The sequence below is a fragment of the Cotesia glomerata genome, linkage group LG4 (assembly GCF_020080835.1).
Source record: "Cotesia glomerata isolate CgM1 linkage group LG4, MPM_Cglom_v2.3, whole genome shotgun sequence".
NCBI classification, from domain to species: domain Eukaryota; kingdom Metazoa; phylum Arthropoda; class Insecta; order Hymenoptera; family Braconidae; genus Cotesia; species Cotesia glomerata.
Window position 1 is genome coordinate 19,158,384 of NC_058161.1, and position 24,457 is coordinate 19,182,840.

Genomic DNA, 24,457 nt, shown 5'->3' on the forward strand with positions numbered 1-24,457 from the left:
CGCGATGTTGTGTCAGCGTCATGTGTCCGCGACAAATTTGGGAATTGGGTGAATAAAGGATAAAGGGAGAAAGGGGGGAACTTTTTTTACTCAGTAGGAATTTTTTTTTTTTGGTAACTGAAAAAAATATAATTCAGACAGCCCGGACCGGGACTCGAACCCGGATCGTTCGGTTACGCGCCAAAGGCTCTACCAGTTAAGCTATCCGAGACACTGTCCGTAACTACCATTCAGTCACCTATTAAGACCTGACTTGAGTAAACACCACCGTCCATCTTACGGTAAATAACAAATATTAATTTGTAGTTAAATTTGTCGTATAGACAAGTCAGTGACACAATCGGGGGTGAAATGTCGTGGGACCAATTGTCGGCCGACCCAATTATATATAATTGTATACAACTTTGTATAATTGTATAGAATTCATGGTCTTGAAAGAGATTTCTGCAATTTTATGTAAGTACAGAGATATTCATCTATTTGTTATAAATTTTACAGGATTCAATATATTTTAATTACTATAAAACTATCTTTTTTCATCTAAGAGTCTGTTTCTCCAATGATTAATAATCTTTTAATCTGTAGTATTTTGCTGATAAAATAATAGGAACTGTATTAACTTATAAAAAAATTAAATTTCACAAAAATTAATAGTTTCGTCAAGTTTAGAAATTGCTACCCAGACCCTCCAGCAATATATTCTCTAATATATAAAATTCTTGTGTCACGGGGTACGTGATCGAACTCCTCCGAAACGGCTCGACCGATTTTTGTGATCCTTAGCGAGGATATTAGCCAGAGGGGAGAATTGAACAACATCTATTTTTCATCCCCCTAAATGTTAAGGGTGGTCCACCCCTAAATTTTTTTTTTTATTTTTTAGACAAAATTTTTTGTTTTTATTTTTTTATGATACATCATACAAAAATACATGCAACCCTAAATTTTCACCCCTCTACGATCAACCCTTATTTTTTATTTGGTAATTAAAAAATTTTATTTTTTTTGCAAGAATTTTTTTTCATTTTGTCATGACTTATAATGAAAAATTTTATATTACTTTGAATTTTCCACCCCTCTACAATCAACCCCTATTTTTTATTTGTTAATTATAAACTTTAATTTTTTGAGAAAAAATTTTTTTTTATTTTGTGATGACTTAGAATGAAAAATTTTATATTACTCTGAATTTTTCATCCCTCTACGATCAACCCCTATTTTTTATTTGTTAATTATAAGCTTTAATTTTTTGGCAAAAATTTTTTTTCCATTTTGCGATGACTTAGAATAAAAATTCTCAGATTACTCTCAATTTTCACCCCTCTACGATCAACCCCTATTTTTCTTTGTGAATTATAAACTTTAATTTTTTGGCAAAAATTTTTTTTTTACTCTGTCGACTTAAAAAAAAATATTCTATATTACTCTCAATTTTTCACTTCTCTACGATCAACCCCTATTTTTTATTTGTGAATTAAAAATTTTAATTTTTTTTGGGAAGATTTTTATTTTTATTTTTTCATGACTTTAAATAAAAAAATTTCATATTACTCTCAATTTTCACCCCTCTACGATCAACCCCTATTTTTAAACCCCGATTTTTATTGTTTTTAATCTATCCACAGATCCGCAATAAGGTTGCAAGATGGCAATCAAATATTATAATCGTAGTACGATAAATTCTTATTCAGAGTTTATAATTTCAAGTTCCTTTCATTATGATTTTTTTTTTTAAATTCAATTTGATATCCCGCCCTCTCCGGTCGAATACTGATCAACTATTAATCGATCAGTTATCCCCGCCAGGTGTCACCACTTATTCAGAGTAAGGATGAGGACGAAGCCGGTCTCCTGTCTTACTCACTGTACATTTTTGAGCCATGTTTTTTTGGTTTTATTTGTGTATCAATCGTAGCAGTGACTGTTATACTTATTATTTTAATTTTTCTGTGCAACTCTTATGTTAATTTTACTGTCATCGTAAATTTATCATTAATTTCCAGTGCAATAATTATTTATTTACAATTTATTAATCTGACAACGACAGTTTTAACTCTCAGTTAATTAAGTGATCTCATGTAAATAAACACGTGTTGTAAGCTCCCGCCAACAACGGCCATTACCGTACCTGTATATATTGTACTTAACATTTTTTGGAAATAGTTTTAAATCAAAACGAAAACGTGTACGTGGTTGATAAATATACCTGTATTATTATTGTGAAAGGTAAGTCAAATAATAAGCAAATGAATACAACACAATATTAAGTCACTGTTTTCTACTAATACACTGATAAAAGGATTTATTAACTATTAATAATTTATTTAATTTACTAGCTGACCCGGCAAACGTTGTTTTGCCATGTATGTTATTTCAAGAAAACATTTTTTTAATTCAATGAAAAGAGCTATCTTATCTAAGGGTGCGGGGATATATTTATAATCGAAAGCGTTATAAATAATAAAAGTATGTTTTATTTAGGTTAATAAATTAATCTTTATTAAAGTAACGAATATATTTTAAATTACAATTCTTGATAGCTATTTAAACATCAAAAATAATTATTCATATTTTTACTATCAATTATGGCAGTTGAAAAACAAAAAAATTAATCTCTCAGCGCAATAGAGTGTACAATATTCTTGGTTAGTCCGTCTTTAGCCAACACAAACAAACTGGATGGTTTTCCCACGCGAGAACATGCTACATATAGTTGTCCGTGAGAAAAGCACGGTGTTTCCAAATCTAAGCCACATACAGACAATGTTTGTCCTTGTGACTTATTGATCGTCATAGCGTATGCCAATCTAATTGGGAATTGAGTGCATTTGAATTTAATTGGCACATCTGTGGGAATCATAGGGATTCGTGGCAGCAACACATTCTCGCCTTGAAACTTGCCATTCAAGATGATGGCTTCAATAACGTTTTTCATTAATTTTTTAATGACTAATCGTGTGCCATTACATAGCTGTGGTGGGTTCAAGTTACGAAGCAGAATAATCGGAGATCCAACCTTTAATTGTAAATGATGTGGTGGCATGCCTGGCAAATCCAATGAATTTAAAAACTCAATTGGATAATTCACAATCTGGTTGGTATCGCAAACTGCATCGATAGATTTGTATGACACCAGTCCCCAGGCAACAGCTGTTGTATTTTTAAAATTAACCCATTGACGTCCACATTTTTAGCTGCCAAGATCGCTCTTTCTGCCAGCCACTTATGATTTTCATATTGTGTGTGTACGTCGGGAAATATGTGATCGATAAGAGTATTTTGCGAGTCGATGATTGTGCAGAAGTTCGTCTGTAATTTTATGCATCCAGTATTTTCATGTACAGCAACTTTCCCATCGCCAATATCTAACAGTTGTTTAGAGAATGTTTCGGTGGATGGATCCTGAAGCATTTGAACGCGCATGTTCACCGTAAGTTGTACTTTTTCAACATTACGCCATAATCGCGATGATTTTAAGCAAGCGTTAATTTCATCAGCCCGCGTTGAACGTGGAATAACAGGAAGTGTTTGTCTGAAATCACCTGAAAGGAGTAACAAAGTGCCGCCAAATAGTTTATCGTTGTTTTTTATATCCTTTAATGTCCTATCCAATGCCTCAAGCGAATGTTTGTGTGCCATAGTGCATTCATCCCAGATAATAATTTTACATTGTTTCATCACTGTGGCCATAGACGATTGTTTTTTGATGTTGTACACTGCATCTGGATTATTTTGAATGTTCAACGGCAGCTTAAATGCTGAATGAGCTGTTCTGCCTCCATCTAATAAAGTTGCTGCAATGCCAGAAGATGCAACGGCCAATGCGATGCCATTTTTTGATCGTATTTCGGCAAGAAGTAGCGAAATAAGGAATGTTTTGCCAGTTCCACCTGGTGCATCTAAAAAAAAGATGCACCTCCTTGTCCTGCCGAAACTGCCAGCATGATGCGGTCGTAGATAATTTTTTGTTCATCATTTAGTAGTGGAATATTGCGACTAACAATGCTTGCCATTTCTACAGTATCGTACTGTAGTTCACGATTCATATCTGTGTTGAGTAAATCAGATGCACTTCGATTCGGTGAGCTCATACCGAAATGACTGATTGGTAAATTCGTGTTTTGTCGAAAACTATCCACTCGGGATAGTTTCCGTAATTATTTTGAAAATTATGATTAATTTGGGATAAGGATATTAAATAAAATATACGTCGATTTGTTGGGGAATAAAATGAAGATTTATTTATCCCCAGAGGAGCAAAACTCAGTTGGGCTGAGAAAAAACCTCCTCGAATGAAAAAATGTACAAGTAAGAACGCAAAGCGTGTAGTGCGAATGAAAAAATATGTGTAAATTGCCGTCGCAAATAACACAAACGAGGTGAGCTCAACCGCTTTAGAAAAGCAAATGGTATTAATTCAGAATTAATGAATTTACGCTAGCTTTTAAGCTAACTAGATTCAATTAATAGTGAAATACTAATTAATTGACGTAAAATGTCAGTGCAGAGACTGATTGATTGATTAGAATTATTAGTGTAGGAACTAATTAGATAATTCGATATCAGAATCGAATAGTTGATAAAATTTGATTTGATAGAATGATGATTAAATATTTAGCAATGAATTTAATATAATTTATTACAAATATTGCGTGTTAACTATGGATTGACTAAAGCCGCGTGGCTGATGCAATCCTTTGTTGAAATGGCGCGTAATGACCACGTGGCGTCACTTATTAATTTTAATTAATTTAATTCACTGAACAGATACTAATGATTTTTAATGATTTGAGAATTTAATTGGTAATTGAAGTTAATGAAATTAATAGTATTTAATGAATATTTTAAGTGTTCAAGTAAATGCGTAGTATAAGTGATAAATTAGAAAACGATTGACACAGAGTAGTCGTACTAGTACAAGCGTCCAAGCACACTGCTTGCCGCCGACCTCGTGAGCCGGCTTCTCTCCCGCTAACCAAGGCGCGCATGAGCGACAGCCATGGTGTGACACGATTTTTCACGAGTTGGAGCGATCAAGCCCGAAGGCGCAACTCCTCTTATAAATTTTTAGTAAATGTCTTTTCTATCGGTTAAACATACTCCCCCCGTTGCGAAGGCTGAGCAAGATGTTATGAATAGTGTTTACAATTAGTTACATCACATGATTACAATGTTTTGATTTTATAAAATTCAAGAATTGATTGGTAAAGGACATAATAGAGTGATATTTCGTTTGTATATCCCTTGAGCCGTTCGGATTGAAGCTACTCTTGTCACATCATCATCTCCTGGATGAATGTCGATCACCACTCCCAGCTGCCACCGCATACATGGTTGGTTTTTGTCCATCAATAAGACGATTTGATTGATTGAAATTTCTCCTTGAGAGGAATGCCATTTTTGCCGAATTTGAAGTTCATGGAGGTATTCCAAATACCAACGTCTCCAAAAGTCTTGTCTAGCCTTGACAATGAATTGCCAAACATTGAGTCTATTATCTGGAACATCAGAAAAATCATTTTCAGGCAGTATTGTAAGAGGACGTCCTATTAAAATATGAGCAGGCGTTAAGGCAATAGGATCATTAAGATCACTAGATAGAGAACAAAGAGGACGAGAATTTAGTATAGATTCTATTTGAGTAGTTAGAGAATTCAATTCTTCGAAAGTGAGAAGTTGGTCCTTTACCACTCGTTTAAAGTGGTGTTTGAAAGATTTTACAGCTGCTTCCCAAATGCCACCAAAATGAGGAGATAGTGGAGGATTGAACGTCCAGATAATGTTTTTGCGTATAGCATATTCGTTAACGGAATTTTGATGGGATTTTGAATTAAATAACATATACAATTCTCTCAATTGATTATTTGCGCCTACAAAATTAGTACCATTGTCCGAATAGACGTGAGTTGGAACTCCTCGTCGACCAATGAATCGACCAAATGCCCCGAGAAAACCTTCTGTTGTTAAATCGCTAGCAATTTCTAAATGTACATCTTTAGTAGCCATGCAAATAAAGACGCATCCATAGACTTTAATTTTTGTTCTGTTTCTGAATTTACGTTCTTTAATAAAGAGCGGTCCAAAGTAGTCTACACCTACGTGGGAGAATGCCGCTGATTCGGTGACTCGAGAGCTAGGTAAATTAGCCATTTTACCTTGCAGTACTACAGGCTGATGTCGAATGCATGTGACGCAATTTTTTACAATTTTACGAATCTGGTTTTTACCGTCTAGCAGCCAAAATTTGTGTCTAAGATTTGAAAGTGTACTCTGTATACCTGAATGGTATAATTTTTCATGTGTTTCTCTAATAATTAAATCAGTAACATAATGACGTGAAGGTAATAAAATAGGATGTTTCTTTGAAAAAGATATAGGAGCATGTTTCAAACGACCTCCTACTCTTAGTAATCCGTTTGAATCGATAAATGGATTCAGACATCGCAATCGTAAGTTCTTAGTCTATCCGGTTTCCTTAATTTGTTCGATTTCATAATGATATTGTTCGTTTTGAATCAGAGTCAAGATTTTTGTTTCAGTTAATAATTTTTCTTCTACGCTTAACGATTTGTATTTGAATAAATTATTTTTTAACATTCGTAAACAATAAGAAAAGGAATTTATAAGTTTAGAATATGATGAAAATCGTTTAAACAAATTCTCAGTAGTGGCTAATAAACAGGTAATTTTTCGAGTACCCGGAAGTTCGGAAGGAACAGCAGGCTTTAAGTTAGGCCAATTAAGAGGGTCCTGTGAGAGCCACGTGGGACCTTCTAACCACATTTTGTTATTTAAGAATTCAGAAGGAAGTTGACCTCTAGATAAACAATCTGCCGGATTGTCTTTAGTTCTAACATGTCGCCATTCGACTTTACTGCAAAGAGTTTGAATTTTTGTTACGCGATTTGCTTCAAAGACCTTTAGAGAGTTAGGAGACCGTTTGAGCCATTGAAGTACAATAGTTGAATCAGACCAAAACGTAACTTTAGAAATATCAAAGTCAAAAGAGGGAATTGTGTCTTTATATAATTTAGCAAGTAATAATGCTCCGCATAATTCTAATTTTGGAATTGTAACATCTTTGATGGGAGCAACTCGAGATTTGGAACAAACTAACTTCACGATCACGTCTCCATATTCATTTACTGATCTTATATAAATGCAAGCACTATAGCCCACTTCACTAGCATCACAAAATCCATGCAATTGTATGTCAGTCGGATCAGGAAGTAAAATATTACGTTCAATAGAAAAATCTTTAATTAGAGGTAATTGTTCAGCAAATTTACACCAGCGCCAATGCAATTCTTGTGGGACCGCTTCATCCCAATGGACCTTTAATTTCCAACATTCTTGAATAATGGTTTTTGCAGCTAATACTATAGGACCTAGAATTCCGATAGGATCGAAAATTTTTGCAATGTCAGATAAGATGGTTCGTTTAGTTACCTTTCGCGATGAATCGATTGAATTGACTGTATAGATAAATTCGTCAGTTAGAGAATTCCATGCTATGCCCAAAGTTTTAGAGATAGGATCATCATTAATAGCACAATCTAAATCTAAGGTTCTTTGATCGAAATTATCCAGTGCGTGTCGATGATTCGAAGCCCATTGTCTGAGTTCGAATCCACCCTTTCGCACTAGTTGAATGATTTCATCACGCAAATTTAAAATTTCGGTCAAAGAATTAGATCCGGTTAATAAGTTATCGACATATAAGATCTCGTTTTAATATTTTCGAAGCTACAGGAAAATTATGAGATTCGTCATCAGCAAGTTGATTTACAGTGCGTATAGCTAAAAACGGGGCTGCAGAAACTCCAAATGTTACTCGTTTAAGTTCAAAGGTACTAATATTGTTATTATGATAGTAAAGGATTCGTTGATATTTATGATGATCCGGATGTACGCAAATTTGTCGATACATTTGAGCTATATCAGAAGTCATAGCATAAACAAAGGTACGAAAACGTAAGAGAATGGTAAAAAGATTATCTTGTATAGTAGGTCCGGTTAGTAAGACTTCATTCAATGAGATACCTTTATCGGTTTTAGCTGAAGCATCAAATACAACGCGTACCTTGGTGGTAGTACTAGATGTTTTAATTATCGGATGATGGGGCATATAATACCCAGGTCCACTATCATCCGGTACGTGTACCATGTGGCCAAGATCGATGTATTCGTTCATGACTTTAGTGTATTCAAATTTTAATGAGGAATCTGAATTTAATCTCCTCTGTAAGGATAGAAATCTTTTATAAGCTAGTTGTTTAGAATTCCCGAAATCGACATCGTCTACGCGAAAGGGTAATTTTACTACATATCTACCGTCTGTATCGCGAGTAGTGGTATTTTGATAATAGGTCTCACACGTAGAATCATCAAAGGATCGAGAATCATTAGAACCTACGTCTTCAATATTCCAAAATTTAGTTAATTGACTCGATAGATCAGTTAATTGACAAGTTACAGGAAATACATTTTTATCGTTATTGACTCCCCACGCTACGACCCATCCCAATTGCGTTTTTTGCAGTATTAAATCACAATCATTTTGTGAGCAATTAATCTGTCCGACAGATAGAAGAGAAAGTGTGGTACCTGAACCGATAAGGACATCTACAGGTCTTGGTATGTAAAATTGTGGATCAGCGAGTATTATGTTTTTAGGTATGCATATTTTATTACGTGGAAATATTTCATTCGGACTTAATTCTGCAATTTCATCAACGGTTAAAAATGACAATGTTCTTTGAAATTTATCGTTTAAAGATTTACAATTTATTTGTACGACATTTTTGAAGGGTTTGCATTCCATTAACAGCCTCGATTGGAATAGAACAATTTTGCATAGGAAGTTTTAATTTATTAGTCAAATTTTCAGTAATAAAATTAGCTGTTGCACAGGTATCAAGTAAAGCGCGAGCTTGTATGAATTTACCTGTTGAGTCACGCATCTGGATGAGAGCACTCATCATCAATTGAAAACGCGGTGTTCTAAGTATGGTTGTATAATTATGTACGACTAGTCAGGCTGTAGATCCCTTATCAGTTGTTACAGTAGCGGGTGATTCGATTTTAGCAGAATTATTTTTTGATACATTAGTATTATTTGTTTGTTGAGTTACATTTTGTTTAATGTGTAACATAGTATGGTGTGATTTGTGACAGACTCGACAATTTCCCGAATTGCAAGTTCCTTCATGTACGCGAAGACAATTATTACAGAGTTTATTAGATTTTACAAATTTTATGCGTTCTCCTACAGTTAATGCATTGAATGTGTAACATTTATAGAGAGGATGTAAGTGTTTGCAACATGGGCAGGCAGAAGAGACGGTTGTCACTAAAGCTCGAACTGGCGTGTCAGTTTTTTGTTTCTTCAAATTATTATTCGAGTGTTCATCACGTCTTCGTTTGAAGGAATGATCGGAATCGCGATGTTTATCGGGTTTGTGTGTACTAAGTCTGAAGGCAAAGTTTGAGATAAATTCACAAAATGATTCGAATGTTGGAAGAGTGTCGTTGTCAGTGAACGTTTCTTGCCATTTGTTTTTAATTTCTGATGGTAATTTATTTTCTAATATTCGTACAAGTAAGGATTCGGTAATATTAATTTGAAGTGACTGTAAATTATTTATATGTTGCCGAGCATCATCTATCAACTTGTTTAAATTATCTGTTATTGGGATTGAAATTGTATTGAGATTAAGTATCGAGTCATAATGTTTAAAAATTAATGCTCTTTCCTTCTGATATGTTTTAGTTGAAAAATCCCAAGCTTTAGTATAATTTTCTGCACTCGCATCAAAAAGCGCTAGCTTGTTAGCTGCTGAGCCAGTTAAACATCCGCGGAGGTATAAAAATTTGTTTAGATCATCAAGATCATTACGTGTATCAATAAGTGTTTTAAATCTGTTTTTGAAAGATAGCCAATTTTCAAAATTACCATCGAATTTAGGTAAATCAGTAGTAGGGAGTTTAGCAAGTCGTTGAGTCTCAACAAAGGTAGTATTTCCCGCTGTAGTATTATTCGTACTAGTGTTTACATTATGTGAATTATTATGGTTAGTTCTATTCAATTGAGTTAACCTTTCAAATTGATCCATAAGATCGTAAAATAATGTACGAACGTCTTCCGCGAGATTTATTTCATTATCCTCTGGTGTAGTTAATTCGAGTTTCTCAATAAGTCTTTCATATTGTTCAAATGATTCTTTTACTTTTGTAAAGCGATAGCTAATGGACTTAGTTTTAACACCTTCAGCTGTTAGTTCATCCTGAAGTTTAGTAATTTTCGAAGCTATCATTACGTGTTTTTGTTCTAAAGGAACCCTTGGGTTATCCATTTTGTGATAAATTTATAAAAATAACAGTAATAATAATCGTGATAAATATCAATTGATAATTAATTGTCTTATTTCTATAATAAATAGATTACTTGTGGTGATCAATTTATCTAAGAAACGACTTAAACAATTAATTATAATTAATAATAAATAATTTGAGAATTAATAATGAAGATAGAGATTAATTAATAATTAATTATTCTGTCGAACAATAATTAGTCACCATACAATGACCGATTAATTGTCAATTATTAAATAATTAATTAAATTAAATTATACGTAAATAATAAGAATAATAACGTACGTAAATATTTAAATGATAACCAACTGCATTATTCGATTGATAAATTGATTGCCTAGTGACAACCAATCCGTCAGTCAAACTTAAACAATTAATTAAAATTACAAATGAATAAGTTGAATATATTATCAAGTGATAAAATAATATAATAGTTAGTATTATATAAATTTTAATAATTCAAAAACTTATCTCATATGTATTGAAGTCCAACGATGCTGGCAGCAGCTGGGTGGTATAGTGATTGGATCCTTGGATCGTCTTGCTCGTCTTCACAAATCAGGGTTCGTGTGCACTTCAGACCTCACAGGAGGCACCAAATGTTTTGTCGAAAACTATCCACTCAGGATAGTTTCCGTAATTATTTTGAAAATTATGATTAATTTGGGATTAGGATATTAAATAAAATATACGTCGATTTGTTGGGGAATAAAATGAAGATTTATTTATCCCCAGAGGAGGAAAACTCAGTTGGACTGAGAAAAAACCTCCTCGAACGAAAAAATGTACAAGTAAGAACGCAAAGCGTGTAGTGCGAATGAAAAAATATGTGTAAATTGCCGTCGCAAACAACACAAACGAGGTGAGCTCAACTGTTTTAGAAAAGCAAATGGTATTAATTCAGAATTAATGAATTTACGCTAGCTTTTAAGCTAACTAGATTCAATTAATAGTGAAATACTAATTAATTGACGTAAAATGTCAGTGCAGAGACTGATTGATTGATTAGAATTATTAGTGTAGGAACTAATTAGATAATTCGATATCAGAATCGAATAGTTGATAAAATTTGATTTGATAGAATGATGATTAAATATTTAGCAATGAATTTAATATAATTTATTACAAATATTGCGTGTTAACTATGGATTGACTAAAGCCGCGTGGCTGATGCAATCCTTTGTTGAAATGGCGCGTAATGACCGCGTGGCGTCACTTATTAATTTTAATTAATTTAATTCACTGAACAGTTACTAATGATTTTCAATGATTTGAGAATTTAATTGGTAATTGAAGTTAATGAAATTAATAGTATTTAATGAATATTTTAAGTGTTCAAGTAAATGCGTAGTATAAGTGATAAATCAGAAAACGATTGACACAGAGTAGTCGTACTAGTACAAGCGTCCAAGCACACTGCTTGCCGCCGACCTCGTGAGCCGGCTTCTCTCCCGCTAACCAAGGCGCGCATGAGCGACAGCCATGGTGTGACACGATTTTTCACGAGTTGGAGCGATCAAGCCCGAAGGCGCAACTCCTCTTATAAATTTTTAGTAAATGTCTTTTCTATCGGTTAAACAATTCGCAATAGCAATGCAAAGATCTTCGATAGCAATCAATGCTTCATTGTGCATTGCATCACTGAATGATATTGCTAGATCGTTGCACCTTGTACGATGTCGGTACAATATATCATCAGTCATTGAATCTTTGTGATTATCCCACAACATTTGTGCTCGGGCCGGGAAACATGTAGTCAATACTATAGCAAATAGTAGACGAATTTGTTTTCCTGTGCAGTTTAATGCTGCTTCAGCAAGCATACTGTCCCAATGGTTGTCTTCTTCTAGCAAGCCTAGAGCAAGGCATGCATCTTTATACGTAGGATACTGTTGTCCATCTACCTTCCGTATATCTTGAAATGACAATGGTCCGATGACATTAACTAACAATAGTCGCAGATAAAAGCACTCAGTTTGCCTTGGATTGACTGTATATATACGACCCAAATTATTTGATTTGAATAAACCGGGGCACAGATCAACTGGTATCCCTTTCTTACGGGGCATTCATTGTTTCGACTGAGTCCATGTAAAATACCGTGGAACTTCAGAATAGTGCAGTGTTTGTGCGAAGGCACCAAAAGCATCCTCACGATTGCACAGTTCAAAAAATTCGGTGAGCGTAGTTTTTTGTGGATTTATAGCACGATCAAGCGCTGTATCGTTGGTGAAATATACGCGCTGGCCGTTTTCAAGATGGACAGCTAAATGGATAACTGCTGGATCCCGTTCATGAATTGGGAAACCGAAAATGCGCCAGACAGCTTCATTGGAACTGATATACCTGCCAATTTGGTAAATCGTAATTTCATCATTTTCATTCACTGGAGGAGAATGAACATTAGTATTTTCAACCCTAAATACAGCCATATCACTTCCTTTATGCATATACTTGCAAATATACATGATACTCTTCACCGAACTGCATAACTCAACATTAATATGAGCATCGAATGTTTTGCTCAGCAAAGGTGAATATGGTACCACCCAACGATTATCAATGTCGATGTATGCCTTGTTGATAGTTTTAACGAAAGATGGTCCGCCATTTTCGGTACTTCTTCGACGATATATTGGATATCCGTCAACATGTGTGACCGTATCGTTAGTAAAATCTTTAGGAAAACGCTTTGTACATTTTCCGTCCACCATGCAAGGTGATGAAGGATTCAGATTTCCGCACGGACCATGAATCATGTTTGTAGTAACAATATCAAATAGTAATTGATCAGTAGACGGATCTGGAATCTCTGCAGAAATCAAACTATCGATGTCATCAGCACGTATTTTGTCGACCAACCAAATTAAAATGTGAGCATGAGGTAATCCACGCTTTTGCCACTCAACTGAATACATCCAACAACGTGTGGGGTCAAATACATGCAATTTGGTAATAAAGTTGATGAAAGACTTTAATTTTTGTTTAAACACACGTGCTGTAATGTCATGACGATGTATTGCATGTTGTCCTGGTAATAGCAACGATGTAATTTCCGGCCATTTTGGATTACATGTAAAAGTAATAAAAAGACACGGTCGTCCATATTCACGCACGAAAGTCATAGCATCCTGTATGTATTCTTGTATGTGACGTTGACTACCTATGTACGATGATGGTAAGATAACAGAGTTACCAATTTCGGCAGTGTCAGCGTTATTTGCAATAGCATCTCGCAAGTGAATATACTCTTCCGCACGCAGCTTCTGTTGATTATATCGCAAGTATCTTAGTCGTTCACTCTCTATCTTCACATACATGTCGACCACAAATTGTTGGCAAAGCTCACGACATCGTAAAATGATGTTGTCTCGGCCGCGTCTAATCATCAAACGATATGAATAAAAATCCTTTGAGCTAACGTTCTTATTTGTTTCAGCTCCTGTAATAATATATATTTAAATTAATTGAAGATTTATTCTTTAATAATAAAATAATTATGTTGTTAATAATGAAAGAATTACCTGTTACGGGATCTCGTTGTTTAATGTTTACACAATATCCATCTTGTCCCTTCCAGAAAATTAGTGGATATTGGAGAGCGTCATATGAACGATGGGTATCACTGATGAACTGAAGATCATTATTTCTTCTTCGAATCACGATTTGTCGCGTAGCTGTACGGTCGCCAACCATGATTCCAGCAACGTCTTCAACAACAGGTGCGTTGAATCTACGTACATGCTCTCCAGCTGGTGTTCTATCAGGATTGATGACAATAGCGTGATTGTCACTTAGTAGCTTGTGCATGAGTGCTTTGAAAAATTTTAATAATTCATTGTGCTCATTTAACAGAGTGTCTAGCTCACTGACGATACGCCTGGCAAAAGGTGAATTAAGATTATGGAAGTCGCAACGTGCATCCACTCGATTGGCGAGTGCACGTTCGGAGTCCTCGCCACCCATAAAGTATATTTGTAAAAATTTATGAGATTCGTTTGGCATTGGCAGCAACGAGCCCACTTTGTGATAAACTTGGCCTTTGATTGTAAACGTGGAATTAAATTGTTGACCGTTTGTTGCAACATAGCTAACTATTTCTGTCGCTCCAAACGATGTCATTTGGAAACATGAATTGAATGTGCGAATTGACTTCAGGAATAGACTAGAATCTGGATCAGTACCAATAAGTAAACCGTGCAATGGCTCAGGTGGTGTTTCAATATCGGTTAGTTGTACTTTTCCTGATGAGCAACACATCCCAAGTGGCTCATTTTTAAATTTAAGTGCATGACAATGCGGGCATTCCTTCTCCAAAGTACCAATAACCACTTTGAAATGAGCATAATATTCAACATCAGGCTCGTACTAGAATGCTAGTCGAAGAAATGAATTTGACGTAAATGCTCGATGAACTTGTTGGCGTTGTTGGTCAATTCCTCTATGTCTGTCGACTATGAGTCTGCGAGTTTGTCTTCGTTCTAGTTGTTTTTGTTGATTTCGTTCATCTCGTGCCTCTTGTGATCGTTGTTCACGTAACTGCGACACTCTCGCACGCAAATTTGCATTGTCTTCTTGAATTTGTTCGTTTGATCTTCGTGCTCTTAAATCTCGCATGGCTCTGGAACTGCTCGTTCGACAACTCAAATTGGCCCCTTTGCGCTTTTTTGGCATTGCTGACTGTACGTAGAATATATAAATAAATGAAGTTAAAAAACTGAAACGGGTAAAAAAATTTGTTTATATATGATAAGCTTTATCAACTGTTAATAAATGATTTTTTAACATCATAGGATTTAATAAATATTTATGAACAGTCAAATTTATTAAGTACAATTTACAAATTGTTAATAAATATTTATTAATGGTTAATGAATATTTGTTAACTGTCAACAAATATTTAGTTAATATAAAAAGCAATATTAGCAATTTCTTTAGACATATTTTATAACTCTATAGCTGAAATACATGATAATAATTCAATTCACAAAATAAATTAACGTTTTTGATATATAAATGACATATATAAGTATAAAAAATCTGTAAAGATGATTTTTGTTCATAAGCAATCTTCATATCATATGACAGCGCAAGCAAAACAAATTCACTAAACAAAATATTTATTGATTAATTATAAATATTTGTTTAAATATACCATAGATATTTGTGCAATAAATATTTGTTAAGTATTAAGGGGGTATTCTGGTCTAGAAGCCTAAATTTTAGGCATTTTTCAAACTAACATAAAAAAAAATTAAGAACATTTTTACTATCGGTTTTTTTATATGATGTTTATTAACGTTTCAAGAATATAAAAAAAATTGAAAAAAAAAAAAAATGATAAATTGGACAAATTACAGGTCGGTGAAGTGGGGGCTACAAAAAAAACGGTGCACCCTGGTTGACATGATTCCGGCCCTTGTAGTGATCTGAAACAAAAAAATTTGAAAAATTCTCAATCTGTAAAGATGTCGCTATCGCGTTGACCTTAGTCAAGAAAAAAAAAAAAATTCACAAAATGGCGTCGACATGAAATATCAATTTTTTTTTACCCCCTTTTTTTGACCTTCTCGAATTTTTTAAAAATACTCCAAATTGAAATTTTTTAAAATCCAAGGCAGACGCGATAGAGAGATATATAAAGAAGATTCCCACCAAATTTCAAAAGAATCGGTCGGGTAGAACTTGAGATATCATGTCAACCACTTCAAAAAAAGTAGTTTTGAGAAAAACGCGTTTAAAGTTTGAGAAACAATTATAGTAGAATAACTCGTATAATAACATTCAATACTCACTTTGGATTAATCGGCGATTCAAGATCCATACATTGGGCCTTCCTCAACTTCATATTCGATGTTTTGTGAAGTTCTTTCAGCTAATCGAGCTGTTCTGCCTTCTTTGGAAGCAGCAGTAGCTCGTAGCTCAGAGCGCTCAATCCGAACTTCGTTACGTCTGATAGCAAATGAATGAGCTTCAGTACCAACGGTGATACCCATAAGTTCCATCATTTTTAAGATGGGTAAATAACCTTCATTAAAAATGGCAACAGCTAAATAATTCGCAATTTGAATTGTTTGAGATCCAGCGTGAATATGCTTGGGAGCAAAAGTCCATATTAATGAATTGAGCGATTCATTGTTATTTTGAGTTTCGGATCCCAAACATCGATGTAGTAAATCGTCAGACGATAAACTGGTATAAATGGGCTCAATTACTTTCAGTACTTTTTCATCCAGGGGGGGATGTTCGTGGACAAACTCTTCAAGAGTGTTCTCAGCTGAGGCTTGTTGCCATTTACACCAGCTTGACGAACCAGTTGGGCAGTACATGTGTTGTGGATTCTTATCGCTTGAACTTTTATGATAATAAGTAGCCCATATTTCATTCTTCATACTCTGCAAACAATCAGGATGCCGACGAATTGCCAGACCGTAGTATAAACTCAACTCATTGATTACTTTATCTGTCAATTTACCAGCTCCTCTGCCGCCAATACCACTATTGTCTTTTTTTGCTTTACGCAACCTGGAACCCATACGTTTCTGGACATGCACAACACACTCTTTTTTTTCTACGACTGGATCATCATCATACGGGTTGATATCAAGAATACCTTTAAATGTCTTGGAGTCTCCATCTCCAATATATTTTATGTACTTTACCCCGTGCTTCTCGACCGATCTGTTGAACATCTCGACAACAGCATCTACCTCCATTTTCCCAGCACTTCCCCGATGATTGATGGCACATGAATCTTCATGTTCCTCATACCAATCTTGATAAGCTTGAGGATCAGATTTCTTCTTTTCTTTCCACAAGTTACAGCCTTGGCAAAAACTAGATTTTACGACAGTATCGATAACTTTTTTACTGTATTTACCAATAAGGGTTGTAACGCCAAAAAGTGAAGTAAACCCTCGCTTCTTCCAGGTGCCATCTCCAGAAACCGTCAAGTGTTTTGGATTTTCATTAGGCTCAAATTCTGATAATAATTCTTGCTCTTCTTTTACAGCTTTTGATATTAGCTGATCGTAAATTGCACTTGCGGCTGTATGTAAATTATCAAGACAACTGTAGTAAGTACTGATACATAAACCTTTGCATATATCCATGACACTACAAAAATATTTATTCCTTCTCTTCCTACTCCTAAAAGTCTCATAGCTGTAACGATCCGGCGATTAATTTCATAAGCTTTGTTCACCAACGGACATGATTGAATGTATCGAACATTTTCACAACTGCACTGTAATGTAATTTTAAATCCTAAACCGCGTGGTGCCGTTTGAGAAAATTTAATTTCTTCTTTGCAGGTAGCACACACAATTAAAGTTGAGAGAGTTTGAAAAACTGAGAAAAATTCCAGAAGACAGTACCCAAAATTTTTGTTAATAACTATTTCCTCATCTCCAAACTTTTTAACTTTGCTGCGGAAGCACTCGTATAACTACAATCTTTTTCAACGGTAAATTGATTTGATGAAAATCGTTTCTTCTTGTGCCTATCTGGACGACTACTGCTCCCCCGCGCACTTTTTCTATCCATTTTTAAGCAAATAAAAAAAACAAAATTTATTATTTCACAAAACTATCCACAGAGCACTTGTCTACTTCGCTTCAAGATTGAAACTAAACTGAACAGAATAATAAATGATAAACAATATCAACATTATAACTTTCGCATTGAATAGTTCCTGGTATATTTAGTATGTATATTCCTAGTATATTAAGTATGTATAAAGGTATATATAGAAGTATAAAAATATATATTGAATATATATGAAGGCTTATGTCGAAAACAAAAGAGTTCTTGGAAAGAACGAGTGCTCAAGTCTTCCAGGAACTGCCACTGTTTATTGTGTGATTCGCGACGATCGGCCGGCTTAGATGCTGCGTCACAAAATCGACTGTATCTTCGAAAATAATTCGAATTTTGAAAAATCCATTTAAGGACATATTTTTAAGGGTCTAAACTTTGAAAATATGCAAAAAAAAAAAATCGATTTTTTCAAATTTCTAGACCAGAATACCCCCTTAATAAATACTTATTAACAATAAATAAATGTACTTCCTTCCCAAATAAATATTTATTGAATGTTAAAAAATATTAATTTAAATTTAATAAATTGAATAAATTATTAATAGTTAATAAATCCTTTTATCAGTGTATTAGTAGAAAACAGTGACTTAATATTGTGTTGTATTCATTGGCTTATTATTTGACTTACCTTTCACAATAATAATACAGGTATATTTATTAACCACGTACACGTTTTCGTTTTGATTTAAAACTATTTCCAAAAAATGTTAAGTACAATATATACAGGTACGGTAATGGCCGTTGTTGGCGGGAGCTTTTGAGGGACAAGATGGATATTGTGTAAACATTAAACAACGAGATCCCGTAACAGGTAATTCTTTCATTATTAACAACATAATTATTTTATTATTAAAGAATAAATCTTCAATTAAGGGGTTACATGGGTTTCGTGGGTTCAAAAAATCGATTTTTTTTTTTTGGCTCATTGATTTCTACAACATCTCAAGAATATTGTCCTAAATTTTCAAGTCGATCCGAATAATAGTTTTGGAGATACAACCTTAGGAAGGTGTGCGCTCCAAGTCAGGTATAGAAGGGTCAGCGCGCCTCAGGTATAGTGAGCAGCTGCTCGTCTATTGTTTGTCTGTCATTGTTGTATATTACTTTCACTTCCTAAGGAAAACTAGTTTGAAATATTTTATTTGGTGATTACTTCTTGAAGCACGAGGTTCATTTGAGGTTATCTCAAGTTTCTATCATATAATTTATTAAAAACGTGGTATTATTTGTGGTTATCTAGTGTCATTTATGAAGTTGATAAACAATGCATAAAATTTCAAGAAAACAGTTAACCGTTGGAGCTCGTAGAAAAGATAGACCGAGAAAAAGGAGACAGTCCTTTAATCCTAAAGATCCGGAAACTGATGATAGTTCCTTCACGAGCACCTCAGCAAAAAAATTAAAAGGTGATGATAAAGAGCACGTGCCAGAAGAGGATACACTCCAATATTCAATCATAGATTTTGCCTTGGTTTTCTCAACTCTCTCATCGTTTGTGCGGTGTTCTAACATTATTGACGATGAAGATAAAGATCAATTGTGTAATGGTAAAGTACAATTTAAGCAATGTTCGAAATGATCGATGTGAACGATGTGATCCAAAATATATTTTATCTTGTCAAAAAATCGGAAGAATGTATGAACTAAATCGCCGGTTCATTTTTGTTATGAGAATATTGGGCTTAGGGCTCGCCGGATGCAAGAAATTCTGCGGTTTGATGGACATAAGCAGTTCATTTTTAAACCAGTCTACATACGATTTTTATATTGATAAAATACATGAGTGTATTGAGACAGTTACTCAGACTCTATTCTCATCTGCTGCTGAAGAAGAAAAACAATTTACAAATATTGAAAACGATTTACAAGATACGACAGATGTGAGTGTTTCCGGTGACGGTACCTGGAAGAAACGTGGTTTCTCATCACTATATGGTGTGAGTTCACTAATCGGATATTATTCGGGAAAAGTGTGGGATGTGTTGGTGAAATCTTCTTATTGTAAGTTATGTGAAAGCTGGAAAAAAAAATTAGATACTGCAGAATATGAAGAATGGAAAGAAGAAACAAATCAATGCACCGCCAATCACACTGGAGCATCAGGAAACATGGAAGTCTCATCGATTATTGAAATGTTTAAACGCTCGATTGTCAAATATGGACTGAGGTTCGTAAATTATATAGGAGATGGGGACTCAAAAACCTACTCTGGTCTTCTCAAAGCCCAGCCTTACGGTGACGATTTTGTTATCACTAAAAAAGAATGCGTTGGACACGTGCAAAAAAGAATGGGGACCCGTTTGCGTGAGTTAGTAAAGAAAACAACTGAGGAAAAAATAGTAAAAGGTAAAAAAACACAAAAAAAAATTCTTTCTGGCAAAGGTAAACTGACCAGTAAACTAATAGACAAATTAACTGTGTACTATGGTTTGGCGATAAGGAGAAACTGTGAATCAGTAGAAAAATGAAAGAGGCTATATGGGCTACCTATTATCACTATAGCTCTACAGATACAAAACCTCAGCACGATAACTGCCCAAAAGGTCCAGACTCTTGGTGCGCTTGGCAACGAGCATCAGCTACAAATACTCTTTCATCATTTAAACATGAGTATACTCCATTACCAGATGAAGTTTTGATTGCTATGAAACCAATATATGATGATCTCAGTAAGGATGAGCTTCTTGAACGGTGTGTTGGTAGTTTCACACAAAATAACAACGAGAGCTTCAACCAGTTGATCTGGAAAATTACTCCAAAAATACTTCCTGCTGGTTCAAAGATTGTTAATATTGCGGCATTGGTCGCTGCTTGTATCTTCAATGAAGGAACATCAGCTTTATTATTGATTATGCACGGTATGGATTTAAAATTAGGCCGAAACTCCCACGAATATGCCCGAATTTCGGATGAAAACCGTGTATGCGCAGCCGAAAAAAAATCTGCGAGCGAGACTCGCGAAGCCAGAATCCGTCATCGACAGGAGCAAAAGGATGCCCTGGACATTGCAACTGCTGCAGGATCTTTACTTTATGGCCCAGGAATCGACGATTCACTGTAAGTTACAAAAAACATTTTTTTTTCCACTTTTATTGTTACTCAAAACTTTAAACGCGTTTTTCTCGGAACCGTGTTTTCAATGTCGGTTGTCAAATGTTCTCGAAAACTACTCAACCGATCTTGATGAAATTTCACACAGGTGTTCGAGATACAATTTACTCGTGCTTGGACGAAGGATTTTTTTTTTTTTCAATTACAACTATTTAAAAAAAAAACAAAATGTCAAGCAAATTTGACCGAAATTTTCATTTTTTTGGAAAAATGTCTGCCAAAATTCCAATTTTTACTTTTTTTTTCTTTCCTTCGTTCAAGCACGAGTTTATGGTCTTAACTAAAAAACTTATTTTTGTTTTTTTCATTTTAGATGATTTTGTCAGGAGTTATGCTGACAACGCAGACGCAGCTTTTTTCCGAGGGGTCACCGGAACTGACGTCACAATGGAGGAGGTTTAATTTTTTTTTTTTTGAAAATTTTAGAAATTATTCTTTAAATATGTATCTATAAGACAGAAAAAAATTTGAATTAAATAAATAATTTTTTACATAGAAAAAAAAATATTGAAAATAGGCCTTTTTTTACCCGACGAAACCCATGTAACCCCTTAATTTAAATATATATTATTACAGGAGCTGAAACAAATAAGAACGTTAGCTCGAAGGATTTTTATTCATATCGTTTGATGATTAGACGCGGCCGAGACAACATCATTTTACGATGTCGTGAGCTTTGCCAACAATTTATGGTCGACATTTGTCGTGACCGTCTCGAGAAGACTTTCTTCTGGATTTCTCAAAACTCTGATCGAGCTCTTACGTAACTTGAAAGTTTTGGTGGTCTTGAGAAAGACCGTGTGGTTGAGAAGCCTTGAGAAAGACTGATGGGTTTAGTTTTGGTGTTTGAGTCAGCAAACTACTGAATAAAGCCCTAACTGGCTAATGATGACGTACAGTCACACGCTCTCAAAAGAGAGCTAGTTGGGTTGCTCTGAGAAGAGCAGTTTAGTAGCGCTGAGAAGTGCTATTTGGTCTAGGTGTGTGGCAGAGCAAGCCTTGCGCGCTTGTTGCCAACAAAACTATAGCAGGTAAGCCTTGCGCGCTTACTGAAGACTAAACTGATGGTGAGATGATCCGTATGTTGGTTGAAGACTAAACCGATGTTGAGATGATCCGTGTCGATGAGATGGTTCGTAGTAAACTGAAGTACTCGTTGGGAGTAAGCAAGCTTTGCACGCTTGCTTGTCCGTACTTAACTATGCTTTGCCAGCCTTGCTCGCTGGTTGTAGAGTAGTCACTGCTTCGCTGTTGTAGTTGAAGGCACTGGAACGACTGGTTGAGGCCCGCTGCGTTGCTACTTATATACTGTTGTTGCGGGTAGTGGGGGAATAATGTGAGCGCCAATGAGATGGCTCGTTCGAGGTGACGGTGGAGGGGACGGTTTAACCAATGAGAGAGCTTCAGTAAAGTTGTAGACTTAGGTACCGGAAAAGGCGCGGACCGTGGAGAGAGCGTCTGTCAGTTAGTTTTGAGTTACAGCTCGTTGTTAAGGTTTTAAGGGGTCTACCCTCTTTAGACGGGCAAAGATAAGGCTATTTTCACGAATTTTTTTGACCGGTATACGTCATAAATATGGACATAAAAAGTGTTAGGCCTAAAAAATACACTATTTGATTACACAAGAGAATTTTTTTTATATTTATTTTAATCAGTTTTTATACATAAAAATGAGGGAGAAGACTGGTCCAAAAAAAAGATGAGTGTGCGCTGTTGATGAAATATCTGGAATGGATGATCTGAAAAAAAAAAAAAAAATAGTTTTAGATTCAGTAAGTAAATGGCTATAGCGCATATCATACGATTTTTTTTTTTCAAAAATGACAAAATGGCAGCCATTTTTCGAAAAAGTACGAAAAATCACGTTTTTTCCGTCGTTCTTTGCCAAAAATAAATAGTTAAACTCAAAATTTCAAAAATCGTATGATATACGCGATAGCTATAGTCATCAAGAACATGTGGTTAAATTTTGGTAAGGTTCGGTTGAATAGTTTCGGAGATTTTATCAACAAGCCGTCCAAAAACGTCATTCCGAGAAAAACGCGTTTAAAGTTTTCTGTAACGAAAAATCGTGAAAAAATCTTACTTACGTCTAATCAGCGATGCCTGCACCATACATTATGCCTTCATCTTCTTCATAGTGCTCATTTTCATCCAAAATAGCCTGCTTTCGTTTCGTTCTGGCTTCCTTAGAGGCATCGGTGCTGCGGCGGTTTGCAACTCGTATGCGCGTTCTGTCACAGTCAGCAGCAAACTGTGAGGCGATCGGGCCGATTTTGACGCCCATTACTTCCAAGATTTTTAATACTGGATGAAATCCCTCGTTAAAAATACAAGCAGCTGTTTGACAAGCTATTTCAACAATTTTTTTCCGCAAAAGATGTGTTTGGGAGCCATTGACCAGACACAGTTGTTGAAAGATTCGTTATTATTCTGCGTGTTGCCACCGAGGCATCTTTCAAGCAGCTCTTGTTTTGTCAAATCGTCGTAGATCGGTTTTAAAACTTCTTGAACATCTTGAGCAAGGGCAGAAGGATGTTTGAATTTATGAACGGAGTTCTTTTACAGTTATCTTGTATTTACACCAGGATTCAAAACAGTATGAATGCTGTGGATTGCTGTCAGTTGAAATCTTATGAAAAAATCCTGCCCAGATCTCTTTGCGCATTTCTTCCACGGAATCGGGATATCTTCGAATCGCTAAACCATAGTTTCTTGATAGTTCTTTCATCAATTTTATCGTTAATCCTGAGTTTTTACAGCAGGAATTTTTTTACGACGATTCTTCTTTTTTTCACGACAACTGTTTTTGCTGCACTTTTTTTCACTGGGCTTTTTTTCTCGTCCTTCTTTGCAGCTTTCCTTGCCTGTGTAAGAATTTTTTTAGCCTCACTAGCGCGCTTGAAGACTCTTTTTGCGACGTGTAAGACGCACTCCAACTTTTTTACTATAAAATCTTCGCCATACGGTTGTGTATTGAGCAGCATTTTGAAAGTCTTCGTGTCGCCATCTCTGATGTAAAAACCATAACGCACAGAAAATTTTTCTAAAGATTGCAAAAACATTTCACATACACCGTCAACTTCCATTTTTACAGCACTACCAGAGTGATTAACACTACAGTCTCTTTTGTGCATTTCGTACCACGCTGCATATTCAATCGTTTTCTCAGTTCCTTTCTTTTTCTCGCATGCTTTGCAGTAACTTGATCTGATAGCGACGTTCGCGATTTTTTTACTGCGTTTATATATCAAAGAAATTATGCCAATAAGAAAAGAAAATCCTTTTTTTTGCCAGGAACCGTCTCCCGAAACGGTTAAAATATCTTCTGGTTCTCCGTGCTGAGCATTCAAGAGTTTCTCTTCTCTAACAG

General features: G+C 35.1%; 4 protein-coding genes and 1 long non-coding RNA gene across 5 annotated transcripts; 1 reads left to right on the top strand and 4 right to left on the bottom strand.

The window, feature by feature from the left end:
- Nucleotides 1-2,608: 2,608 nt before the first annotated feature.
- LOC123263928 (ATP-dependent DNA helicase pif1-like) lies at nt 2,609-3,043 on the bottom strand. The gene has a single exon (XM_044726974.1). The coding sequence runs from the start codon at nt 3,041-3,043 to the stop codon at nt 2,609-2,611; it is 435 nt and encodes a 144-aa protein (XP_044582909.1).
- Nucleotides 3,044-9,035: 5,992 nt separating this feature from the next.
- LOC123263929 lies at nt 9,036-10,355 on the bottom strand. Its single transcript, XM_044726975.1, has one exon. It carries the CDS (start codon nt 10,353-10,355, stop codon nt 9,036-9,038), a length of 1,320 nt encoding a protein of 439 aa, XP_044582910.1.
- Nucleotides 10,356-12,443: 2,088 nt separating this feature from the next.
- Nucleotides 12,444-14,634, bottom strand: LOC123263930. The gene is made up of 2 exons (XM_044726976.1): nt 13,899-14,634; nt 12,444-13,816 (listed from the first exon to the last, which is right to left on the bottom strand). The coding sequence occupies exons 1-2, from the start codon at nt 14,632-14,634 to the stop codon at nt 12,444-12,446; spliced, it is 2,109 nt and encodes a 702-aa protein (XP_044582911.1).
- Nucleotides 14,635-14,966: 332 nt separating this feature from the next.
- LOC123264255 lies at nt 14,967-18,716 on the bottom strand. Its single transcript, XR_006509291.1, has 2 exons — nt 18,602-18,716; nt 14,967-15,054 (listed from the first exon to the last, which is right to left on the bottom strand). It is a non-coding gene; the product is annotated as an uncharacterized LOC123264255 (long non-coding RNA).
- Nucleotides 18,717-20,437: 1,721 nt separating this feature from the next.
- Nucleotides 20,438-21,459, top strand: LOC123263931. Its single transcript, XM_044726977.1, has 2 exons — nt 20,438-21,030; nt 21,398-21,459. The coding sequence occupies exons 1-2, from the start codon at nt 20,438-20,440 to the stop codon at nt 21,399-21,401; spliced, it is 597 nt and encodes a 198-aa protein (XP_044582912.1). The 3' UTR covers nt 21,402-21,459.
- The last annotated feature ends 2,998 nt before the right edge of the window (nt 21,460-24,457 follow it).